This window comes from Mus caroli, chromosome 6 (genome assembly GCF_900094665.2).
Source record: "Mus caroli chromosome 6, CAROLI_EIJ_v1.1, whole genome shotgun sequence".
Lineage (NCBI taxonomy): Eukaryota > Metazoa > Chordata > Mammalia > Rodentia > Muridae > Mus > Mus caroli.
Window position 1 is genome coordinate 70086763 of NC_034575.1, and position 12639 is coordinate 70099401.

At 44.5% G+C, this 12639-nt stretch overlaps 1 protein-coding gene across 1 annotated transcript in view; it reads right to left on the reverse strand.

The window, feature by feature from the left end:
* Dnah6 (dynein axonemal heavy chain 6) overlaps positions 1–10121 on the reverse strand; it is a 195330-nt gene extending 185209 nt beyond the window's left edge. The window contains exons 1-3 of the mRNA XM_021164519.1: positions 10055–10121; positions 8109–8344; positions 1334–1495 (exon numbers count right to left, since the gene is read on the reverse strand). Coding sequence (XP_021020178.1) covers positions 1334–1495; positions 8109–8336 — 390 coding nt within the window. The 5' untranslated portion in view covers positions 8337–8344; positions 10055–10121. The remainder of the gene's footprint in view (positions 1–1333; positions 1496–8108; positions 8345–10054) is intronic.
* Between the last annotated feature and the right edge of the window lie 2518 nt (positions 10122–12639).

The window sequence follows — 12639 nt, forward strand, 5'->3', positions numbered from 1 at the left end:
TCGTTCTCTTCCTCCAGGGCATCTCCTCTCATCCACATTTCTCTTTAATCCTTTTTAGCAATTTCCTTCCGTTACAATCAGGAGCTGTGCATAACTCAAACGCTGCTGTTTCTGTTCGGCCATCCCTCTACAGAAGATGCCCACACAATTTTTCTTTTCTTCTGAACTCTCAAGACTATGAGACCCATTTTATGCCAAGTGAATCAGTTTATGAGTCGCCAAACCTTTTCCTGGCTCTACTTATATTGCCCCTTAAGAAGGAGGAACAAGCCAGGCAGTGGTGGTGCACACCTTTAATCCCAGCACTTGGGAGGCAGAGGCAGGTGGATTTCTGAGTCCGAGGCCAGCCTGGTCTACAAAGTGAGTTCCAGGACAGCTAGGGCTACACCGAGAAACTCTGTTTGGGGCGGGGGAAGGAGGGACAGGTTCTCCCATCTGTTTCTTTCTTAGTTATCTACAATCACTTAAAGCAGTGGTTCTCAAATGTGGGTAGCAACCCCTTCGTGAATGGCACAACCCTTTCACAGAGGTTGCCTACGGCCACTAGAAAACACAGGTGCTTACATTATGATTTCATAGCAGTAGAAGCATTACAGTTATGAAGTAGCAACAAAATAGTTTTATGGTTGGCAGGGGGGAGTCATCAAAACATGAGGAACTGTATTCCAGGGTCTTAGCATTTAGGAAGGCTGAGAACCACTGACTTAAAGTCATGCACTGACAGGCCTTTCTTAAGTCCATTCCTAAGGCAGCTGGCGGCTTTAGAATTGCCAGTGACGACATGGCGTCTTTGGTGCTGCTTTGGTCTGTCTTTTTTTGAGACAGGGTCTCATTCGGCAGAACTGGCTCTTCTGGAATTTGCTATGCAGACCAAGCTGGCTTCAAACCCACAGAGATATGTCTGCCTCTGCCTTCTAAGTCATGGAATAAAGCCACTATGCCTGGCTTAGTCTCTATTTTATTGCCTCTCTTCAGAGTTTTCCAATTCCCCCATTTCTGGAAAAAAGTCACAAATTTCAAACAATTATTTATAACATATATATACACATATACATATATACATATGTGTATATATATATGTATATGTATACACACATACATATATAAAACTTTATGTATAACACCATTAGCTTGCTAGCAAGAAAACATCAAAAGATGATAATGATGCTGGATATTCTCTCCACGACTTTCCTTTCCTGTACTAATTTTCCTTAGAAATATCCTATTTTGCAAATGCAAGCAACTGTATCCATCTCCTTAGGAACTAAAAGCGTGTGACCAACACCACACACACGGTAGTTTAAGGACTGCTTAAGTGTTTTACATATCGTACCTGTTTCCTTTTCACAGCTTCTTGGGCCTGGAGACTAGTGATTGAAGCTCTGTCAGCCGTGCTTGGTGATGGCTTAAGAATTCCAGAGTTCATGAGCTTCTGTCGATTCTGTTCATATATGTACTCGGGCTGCTTGTGATCTTGGTAGACTTTTAGCACTGGCTTTGGGAAGTAAGAGATGGGATTATCTTGTTAATGTCATTGCAGACTTTGTTCTTTACTACTGAGAGGACAGAGTTAGCCAGAGCCAGGCTGACTCCGTAACAGGCTTCACTCACACTGATTAGTTTGGGAGACTCAGCCTAAGTTTCTGTATCCCAGAAATGAGAACTTGGACCCAGGAACCTGTGGTCAACCAACAACAGCCTCAGGCAGCCAATCTGAGGACATCTTGTCATCTGGCCTGAAGAATAAGTAGCTAGAAAGAATAGGCACCCTCCCTCGCCCCCCTCCCCCGGAAGTCTCCAGAGTCTAACCAATTGTAGAATCAGTTAGACCCCGAAAGACAGAGCTAACCAATCAAGGTAAAAGGGCACACGCCCCTCCCTGGAATCCCCTGTCAATAAGAGCTAGGGGTATCCATTTCCAAATGAAGAAACCCCCTGCATGCAGGAAATTCAGCTGAATTGACACTCTCTGCTTGAGTCTGCTACCCTTGCCCTGCTGGAAATTGATCTTCTCTATTCTAAGTTTCTATCCAAGCCACAGATCTCTTGCTTCCTGTCGCCGATCTGATGCTCAAATAAGACTTTTCTGCTTGGTGTCAGCACTTGTAGAACTAAAATTAAGAAAAGCTCACTTACCCCTAACTAACTGTGACACAGTTACTGCCACTAGACTGTTGGACGAAACAAGCAACACACAGGCCTGTGTGCTGACAGAAAACAGAGCCAAGGCTCTGGGATACAAAAGAACCTTCAGACTCAGGCACCTGAAAATCCCCAGCAGAAACTCAGCAGGAAGGAGGCCAGTCTCTATTCTAAGTAATTGTGGTCAACTTGACACAAACCTGAGTCGTGTTCGGGAAGAGGGAATCTCAGTTAAGAGAATGCCTCTATCAGACTGTCTTGTGGGCATGTCTGTGGGGCATTTCCTTCACAAATGATTTATGTGGGAGGGCCCAGACCACAGCAGTGTGAGTGGTTCTAGGAAGTATAAGAATGCAGGTTGAGCAAGCCATGGGGAGCAAGCACTCCTCTGTGGCCTTCCGTTCCCACCTTGAGCTCATGTCATGGCTTTCCTGGATGATGGACTTCAATCTGTAAGTGGAAATAAAATCCTTTGTCCTTCTGGTTGCTTTTGGTCATTAGTGTTTGTCACAGCAACCAAAAGCAAAAGATAGTTTCTCAAGGATTTCTATTTGGGGCAAGAATTATGAAATTGTAACTAATTATATTCAAAATACTGTTGTACCTCCTTCTAACACACGGAGGAAAGGCGAGAAGACACTGGATAGCTGGTAGAAGCTTCCTTCAAGATTTTTCTCTATTGTGCAAGTTTTTCTGAATACGGTTCCCAAAGCCATACACAATCTGTCTTAGTCACTATAGCCGTGAAGAGGCACCATGACCTCAGCAACTCTTATACAAGAGAGCATTTAATTGGGTGCTTGCTAACAGTTTCAGAGGCTTAGTCTATTACCATCTGGCAGGGAGCATGGTGGCAGGAGTAGTGGGCATAGTGCTGGGGAAGTAGTTTACGGCTACATTCTGAGCTTCAGGCAGATAGAAAGAAAGCAAGCCTGAGCCTAGCATGGCCTTCCATCCCGAGTCCCACACTTCCCTCAACAAGGCCGCCTCTACTCCCACAATGCCTCATCTCCTAACCCTTCTAATCCTTTCAAATAGTGTCATTCCCCGGTGACTAAGCATTCAAATACATGAGCCAATGAGGGTCATTCCTATTCAAACCACTACAAAACCTCATCAACAATAAATTTACCATAAGACATGGGATTTACCATGAAAATCAAGTATGAACCCTTCAAATTTCAATCTGTAGGTTTTAGAGGCAGGCTGGAGATTTCATAGTAGTGTGACTCTACTAAGCTTCCCAAGATCTATATATACTAGGACAAAATTCCAAGTGTTCCCTCCTTGGGGAACTTCAGAGGCCACAATGTCAGTTGAATGAGACAGACACAATGGGGACAAGGAAAAGAGAAACACGAGATAAATGCAGGGAAAGGGAGCAGAACACATTGAGCACACTTGTTTTGTTTGTGGGATTTTTTGTGTGTGTATTGTGTGTTCAAGTACATGTGTGTTCTTATGTGTATGTGAGCAGGGACAACTTTGGCTGTTGCTCCTTAGGTATTATCCACCTCATTTTTTTGAGGTAGGCCTGTCACTGTCTTAGGACTCACCAAGTAGAAGAGGCTGGATAGCTAGCCAGACCCAGGGAGTTTGCCTGCCGCCCTCCTCATTGTTTTGTAATGTGAATTCTGGAGGCTTGAACTCAGGTCTGAGTGCTTGCCCACTGTCCTAGTTTGCTTGCTATTGCTCTGATAAACCCTGTGCAAGGCAACTCGGGAAAGGAAGTGTGCACTTCCTCTTGCAGCTTACAGCCCATCAAGGGAAGTCAAGGCAGGAACTCAAGGCAAGCACCTTGGGGCAGTTAAATGTAGGGAGAGAGTGAAGGGCACAGAATTCTAAGGAGCAGAGACCATGGAGAATGTTGTCTAGTGGCAGGCCTTCCAATCTCATAGTCAGCTATCTTTTTTTCATTTATATCTTCCAGGACTACCAATCCAGGGGTGTGACTGCTTTAGTGGGCTGGACACTTCCACATCAACCATTAACCAAGAGAATGCCCCACAGACCAATTCTCCCATGGGTCAATCTGATGGAGGCTTTTTCTCAGTTGAGGTTAGCCCTAACTTGTGTCCATTCACACACACACACACACAGACACAAGCCAGCATGGTGTGTGTGTTCTTGCACACATTGTAAGTGTGGAAGTCAGAGAACAACTTTCAGGAGTCAGTTCTCCCCCTCCCCCTGGGGACTGAACTCAGGTCGTCAGACTTGGCTGATTCATCTCACCAGCTCTGACAATAAAGTCTTTAAAACCTGTAAATCAGGAGTGGAGAGATGGTTTGGCAGTTAGGACCACCTGCTGCTCTAGCAGAGGATCTGCACTGGGTTCCCAGCACCCACGTGGCAGCTCACATCCTTCCTCAACTCCAGTTCCAGGAGATCCAACGTTCTATTCTGTCCCAGCACACACATGGCAGCTCACCTCCATCCTCAACTCCAAGAGATCCAACGTTCTATTCTGTCCTCCTTGGGCACCAGACATACACACACAGTGCACCGACATATATTTAAGCAAAGCATTCATACATGTTAAATAATATTTTTTAGAGCTGTGAGCCCACACTGACATCTTAAAGACGAACATGTATTCTCTATGAATGGTGATAGCAAATAAGGCTATGGGACAATTTTAATATCAGAAAGCAGCCTCTTGTTGATTTAAAATACCATGAATTTTTAAAAGCCATGAAGCACTGGAGATGGTTCAGCAAGTAGAGGCACTTGCTTCCAAACCTGGTATCCTGAGTTCAATCCCTGGGGCCTACCTGTTGGAGAAAGCTGACCCCATATGCCTGCTGACCTGCGTATGCCTCTCCCATTTGGCACGTGTCCCCCAAAAATGTAATTTTAAAAGTGTAAGTAATTAAAGATATTCTAAGAACATTTTACAGCTTGCAGGGTTCTTGATTGCGAGCCAAGGTATCTGAGAGTGAAGTGTTATGATGTCCGCAACCCACTTTAAGTGATAAAGCAACAGGCACACATGGGTGTGTGGACAGGCGTAAAGTAAATGGGACAACACGGGAACAATTCTTGAATCTGGGTGGGAGGGGTGTAAGCTTGTGCACGGTTCCTTCGGCATTTCCATATATTTGGAACTTCGGATAAGGGAGAGTTGGAAGAAATGGGGATTTTAAAGCGAAGTAGTCAAACTTACAAAAGTGGATCAGATTCACATTGGTTACCATGCTGGTCGTCTCTATGCAAGGAGAGCGAGACTGCAGTGAGGTGTGGGACACTGGGACACTGGGGCAGTCTGCAGCTCCCAGGAGAGGGAGATTGTACCTGGATTTCAGCTAGCCAGTCCCTGCTCCCTCTTCTGAGGACCCTGCCAACATCTGTAACACTGATTCTTCTGAAAACAGACTTTATTCTGGGCCAGCGAGAGAGCTCAGTGGATAAGGGTGTTTGTAGCCAAGGCTCAAGACCTGCATTTAACCTCTGAACCCATACGTTAGAAGGATAGAACCGATTTTCATAAGTTATTCTCTGATGTCTACACATGTTTTATGCATGTGCGTGTGAACGCACACACACGGTCTATGTAAAAATATTTTTACACCCTTAACATATGTCCCAACCTGCTTCGCTCAACACTCAAGTGGGCCCCAGCTTCTGGTGTCTGCCATTTCTTAGTAGTATCACTGGTTGCGAACCAAGCCTTTTCCCTAATTTTGTTAAATTAGGGAAAATTCAACACTGTTAATGCTGCTTATTATATTTCTCTTTGAGGTGTTTATTTACAACTTCTCATAATAAAATAGAGACAGAATAATTTTAACATATTGTAAACCAGTTCACAAAAACCAATAGCGAACACCAACTACCCTAAGTACAGAAATCCTGAAGCCGTTATTAAAATCAAGAATAAGGTCATCAATATCACTATCACCTTAGTGTTTGTTTTGGTTCCTGTTCTGTTGCTGTAGAGAGGAACATGATCAAGGCAACGTAGAGAAGAAAGCATTTAGTTGGGGGTTTGCTTGTGGTTTCAGAGGGAGAGTCCATGACCATTGGGGTGGTGAGCAAGGCAGGAAGTGGGTAAGCATGGCGCCAGAGAGGTAGCTGAGAGTTGTCATCTGACTTGTGAGCAGGAAGCAGAGAGAGAGAGAGAGAGGAGAGAGAGAGAGAGAGAGAGACTGAGTTCTGAAGCCTCTAAGTCTCTCAAATTGTTCCTGAAGCTGGAAACCAGACATTCAAATATATATGGGGACCATTCTCATTCTAACTACCACAGTATCCACTTCTTCATTTTTGTCAGGGCACCTAGAACAACTGCCTTAGAATTTGGATCTGGAACGTTCCTTAAATGCATAGGTGCTGAAGGCTTGGTTCGCAACCCGTGATACTACTAAGAAATGGCAGACACCAGAAGCTGGGGCCCACTTGAGTGTTGAGCGAAGCAGGTTGTCTGGGACATATGTTAAGGGTGTGTATGGTCCTTGGCTCCTTTCCTTTTCTTTCTTTCTGCCTCCTGGATGCCACAGCTGCCTCCATCACACGCTCCATCAACACTTTACTCTGCCTTGTTGCAGGTCCAGAGCAGAGCTGGCTGCCCAGGGACTGAAGCCTATGAAGTGTGAGCCTCAGTAAACCTCTTCTCTTTAAGTTCATTTCCTCAGGCATTTTGCCAGGGTGACAGAAACCTATGGAATGAAGATTCAGAAAAAAGCTTTCTACCACAGGCCAGATAAATGTTTTAAGCGTTATGGGCCATAGAGTTTCTATTACAACCATATACTTCTGTCATGGAAGCAGAAAAGAAGTCTTGGGCATTATGCAAATAAATGGATGCGGCAGTCATCAATCCAAAAGATTAGGGTGTTCAATTTGACCTATGGGTCGTAGTTTGAAAACTAGATAAATTAATTGGTTCAGTTATAAAGGCAGGAGTATTAGAATTAGTTATATCTGTTATTTACATATATATCTGTGATATATGTATATATATCGAAAACAAAAGCTGAAAATTAAATATGAGAATTTAAAAGGATATTATTGACAATAAACAGAATTCCTTAATTTCATTCTTGTGTATGTGTCTGAGTATGTGTGCACTACATGTGTGTGGGTACCCATAGCATCCAGAAGTGGGTGTTGTATCCCTAGAGCTGTAGTTACAGATGGTTGTGATAGGAAGTGAACTCAGGTACTTCAGAAGAGCAGCAAATGCTCTTATCTGCTGTGTCAGCTCTCCAGACCCCTGACAGGGCCTTCTTTCAAAATAAGGAACCAAATTAAAATAGTCAGCAATCATTTTTACATGAAAAAGATAGGACCTTATTATAGAGAAACTATTCAAGCACTAAAAAAAAATAAATCAAAGCCGGGCGTGGTGGCGCACGCCTTTAATCCCAGCACTCGGGAGGCAGAGGCAGGTGGATTTCTGAGTTCGAGGCCAGCCTGGGCTACAGAGTGAGTTCCAGGACAGCCACGACTACACAGAGAAACCCTGTCTCGAAAAACAAAACAAAACAAAAAATAAATAAATAAATAAATAAATAAATAATAAAAAAGGAAATATGACATGAAAATCTTCATCGATATAGAAAATAATTTAATTTAATAAAATGTGACACTTATTTTAATAAAAAATATTAATCAAATATAATATGACTTACATCAACAATATGAATCACTGTAAATCTGTGTGTCCAGCAAAAGTAAAGACAGGAGTCCACACATGTGTGGGTGTGCACACCCTCACCTCCGTTATGGTCAGAAAGAATAGTTCTCTTCCTGGAGGGCAACTTGAAGTGCTTTTCCAAGTTATCCTGGATGCAGAGGCAGGCAGACTGATGGACTCTCAAGGCCAGCCTGGTCTGCATAGCAAGTTCCAGATCAGCCAGGGATAGATAGTGGGAACCTAGCTGGAAAAACTGTGTGTGTGTGTGTGTGTGTGTGTGTGTGTGTGTGTGTGTGATCTGTTTGCTTGGGGTTTCCTTTTTTTTACTTACCAGAGGCTCCAGCTTCACAGGCTGCTGTCTCTTTCTGGTCCTCTCTTGAGCTTTTGTGGTATGCCTAAATACCAGGGTTGGAGGTTCAGGTTCATTTTCTTTGAGTGATACATAATTCAGAATTCCCTTTGCTTTTATTTTGTTTAGTCTGGCAAGTACAGGATTTTCTTCTGCCTGGTGTTCAATACTTTTCAGGTCAATTTCATCCTCTGTGCCTTGGAAAGCCATCCTTATTCCTACACAAGTGGGATAAAGAAAAGAAAAAAAAGAGGTCAGGTTGGACAAGATAACTGAGGGGAGACGGAGGGAGCGGAAAGAGCATTAAGGACTAGGAAGATCTGAATTCACATGCTTCCCCCAAAGAAAACCTGTCAAAATCTCCCCCAACAGAATGCTGGGACTGGAGGGATAACAGTTGAGATGTTTGCCTGGCTTGAAGAAGCCCTGCTCTGGGCCTGCACCTGCTTGGATTTGGAAGGATGAAGAGAAAGATGTTGAACACTACATTTGTCAGATCCGAGTACACATAACATTTCCCCAGGAATTTGGTTTTATAGATGCAGGTAAGAGGTCTGGGGAGATGGCTCCATCTGTAAACTGTTTGCTAGACGAGTGTCTTAGTTGGTGTTTCTATGGCTGTGATAAAACACTGACCACATGCAACTTGGGGAGGAAAGGGTTTGCTTCATGTTACAGCTTGTAGTCCATCTTGAAGGGAAGTCAGGTCAGGGACCGAAGGCAGGAATGGAAGCAAAAGCCATTGAGGAACACTGCTTCGTGACTTGCTCTTCATGGTTTGCTCAGCTTGCTTTTTTATACAACCCAGGATCACCTACTCAAAGGTGGCACAGCCTGTGGTAGACCGCACCTTCCCAATCATCAACCAAGAAAATGCTGGACGGACAAGCGTTTAGGCCAGTTTTACAAAGGCGTTTTCTCAGATGGGAGTCCTTCCCAAATAACTCTAGCTTGTGTCAAGTACACACACACACAGACACACAGACACCAAGCATAAGGACCCGGGTTCGGATCCCTAGCACCCATGTAAAAAGCGAGGCATGGAAGTGTTGCATGTAACCAAAGCACAGGGGAGTAGAGGCACACAGGTGAATCCTAGCCAGCCATGGATTGGTGGCTTTTTTTCTTTCAAACCCCCTTTCCCTACTTTGGGTCCATGGTTTGGGATGGGAAGGCCTTCCAGGCCACATGTGGCTTTGGCTGAGCTGCTTGGGGGAGTGTTTCTGTGGGGGCATCTTATGGTGGTGGCTGTAGGCTGGGGCAGGAAGGAGGGGCTGGCAGCTGCTCAGGGACTTCAAGCCAAGCTATCCAAACTTCAGATTTGGTGAGAGACCCTGTTTTGAAAAATCAGGGTGGAGAAGCAATTGAAGAAGACAGTCCGGTATCAATCTCTAGCCTCCCATATGCACATGCAAAGGTGCACACACACACACACACACACACCACCCACGCACCCCCCCCCCCCCCCCCNCACACACAGAGAACAAACGAATGAACAAACAAAACATCTTGAATCAGGTGTGGACATGCCTACATTTTAATCTGGCTCAGTGCCAATAGGAATCAAAAGCCTTTTATGCAATTTTAACTTCTCAAGTAAGCCTATGAGAAACGAAAGGTCTTGACTTTAATGATGTGCTTTACCTAATATCTAAACTATCATTTCAATGCATAACGGTGCTGTGTGAGGCAGGGTTATGTGTTATCTTTCCGGGTAAATTTATACCTGGCGTCTAATGAACAGGATAGGTCTAGATTTGAACAGACAGTATGCAGTCTTGGGCAAGCCTAGCATCTCTAGCCCTCGCTTTCCTGTCCCCCCAGGATAGGAAGCTATCACTGAATCCATCTTTTCTGAGACTTTCTATCCCTGGGGAGGGGATGCTGAGTGTCTGGCTCTGCCCAAAGTTCAGTTCCAATGGACTCACCAAGCGGTTCAACAACAGCGTTCCCGAAGGGTCTCCAGAGGCCCAGCAATACCTGGTCTGGGAACAGAAGTCTAGTCCCAGGAGAAAATGTTTCCCGTTGCTTAGCAACCACTGGGCCACCAAGGACGCTTACTGCACTAAGGAGGAGCCGGTCAGTCGCTGCCAGCCAGTCTCGAGGAGCCGCTCTCGCTCTCCTGGAGCGCGCCAAGTAATTGAGCCAATCGCTGTTCCCAGAGTATTTGACGTCATTAGTTGTCAGGGAGCAGGCCCCACCCGGAGGATTCCTCCTTTAGAATGGAAATCTCAGGCAGCTTGGGCAAGCAGGCTTAGGAGGTCCCGTCGTTTTATGTGTTCCTTCCTTTCTGGACGATCCATGATCTGCAATCCAACCTTCTGTAGGTATCTGTTGTCTCTCAAGAGGCTTGAGTCTGACTTGACGTTCGCCCACACCTTAAAATGCCGAGGTGAAAGATTCAAGAGCCTCAGGCGAAGGTTGGGCAAACTGTGGAAGCCCTTTCACCTACCTTGGGGAACCGCTTCCCGGGTTGGCAGAGGCTGCTTTTCAACCTACAAAATGTTTTTCCCTACAAAATGTGATCACTGCTGGAACTACGTTCTTTTTTTCCTCTGCTTTCTTACCGTACCTTGGATAACCACCCCCTAACAAAAGCCGAGAAAACAGAGTGCGCCTTTGAGCCCACCTATCGTCAAGTAGATTATACAGAGCTGGAGTATAGATTACAGATCACTCAATCTACCCCACCTCTCCTCACACGCGCCCTGACATTTTGTCTCTTGTCATGTCAAGTTTTCAGGGAACATATTACAATTTTCACAAAACATTTTATTTTGTGCGCGCATGAGTGCTTGGTTGTGTGGGGTGTGTGTGTGTAGGCCAGAGGAGAATTTACAAGAGTTCGGATCTGTTCTTCCATTATGTGGCTGCGGGGGATGAAAGTCAGGTCATTGGGCCTGGCAGCAGGTGCCTTTGACTGCTGACCGATCTCACTGGCCCTGGGGAGTGTTTAAACTATATATATATATTTGGCAACTTGGCTTTTTAGAAGCTCATAAATTTAACATGACACATTTTATGAGTGCACACTAATTTAGCAGCAAAGGTCTTATTTAATGACGAAGGTCTGATGTTAGGAGAAAGATAAACAGGAAAGACCCATCAGGCATGCTAAGGCATCCAAGCAGCAGGGTGGATAGCATTGAAAGGGCAGCCCTGGATCCTTGGGAAGCCGCACAGCCTCAGGCTCTCAGCCTCTCTCCCCACTTTTTGGCATCCTGCGCATGTCCTTATATGGGGTGCTGTCCTTTCCCAGACCTACAGTTCTCCACTTTAGGCTGCACGCTGTGTGCTGGAGAGGGCTTCTTCAGGCAGGTAGGATTTTATACTCAAACTTCCACAAGACCACCATCAGAGGTGGGAGAGGGGGAAGCGCAGGGGGAGGAGGAGGAGGAGGAGGAGGGAGGGGGAGAGAGAGAGAGAGAGAGAGAGAGAGAGAGAGAGAGAGAGAGAGAGAGAGCCTCAGTAGGCTGAGGTGTCACATTCCACTCTCAGCACTCACAGGAATTTCAACTTTGCCCCATTTGGCAGCGTCTCTGGACATCATTGGCCTCCAGGCTCTTGGCTTGGATTTTCTGGGACTCCCTGGCCTACTGTTTATTCCCAGTTTGTTCAAAGCAGCTTGCCACCGTGTATAATGTGCAGGCATTTTTTTTTTTTAAGGAGGGTAGGGATAGCTTAATTTGTTGTTGTGTTTCTATTTCTAGAATTTTAAAATACTGGTTTTCCTTCACTTTAAATGATATTTATTTCTTGTCTTTGCAGATAATATGCTAATGCAGAAGTTAGGGGCAGTGTTGATTATATTCCATTAGCCTGGGATACTTGTGACCCTGTCTCAAACTAAATCAATGAGGTAAAATATACTCTCAAATTAAATCAACAAGATAAAATATACAAGACTTGGAACCCTGGTGGTGATGGCACATGCCTTTAAACCCAGAACTTGGGAGGCAGAGGCAGAGGCCAACCTGGTCTTTAGAGCAAGTTTTAGGGCAGCCAGGGCTACACAGAGAAATCCTACCTCAACAAAACAAAACAAAGAGTAGCAAATAAAACAAAATAAAACAAAAAACAAACAAAAAGACGTAGAATGTAGGAAATAATGTAAAATATTTCACTAATTTTTGTATTGACTACATGAAATAACATTTTAAGTGAATTGGGTTAAATAAAAATATAATTAAAATAAAAAAACATGTATTAACACCAATGGATTTTCTTTCTTTTAAAGATACTTAGTGAACATTTTGTTTATTTATTCATCTATTTGTTTATTTCCTGCGGCTGTGTGTGTTGCCATGGCACACGTGTGGAGGTCAATGGACAGCATCGGAGAGCTGGTTTTCTCCTTTCTCTGTGGGTCCTGGCGTCAAACTTCAGGTTTCCAGACTCGGTAGCAAACACCTTTACTCTCTGAGATGAGTTACCAGCCACACTGATGATCCTAAAAATTGTGTTGTCCATTCGTGTTATTTGAGTGTGGGGAAAGGCAGAATATATTGATATT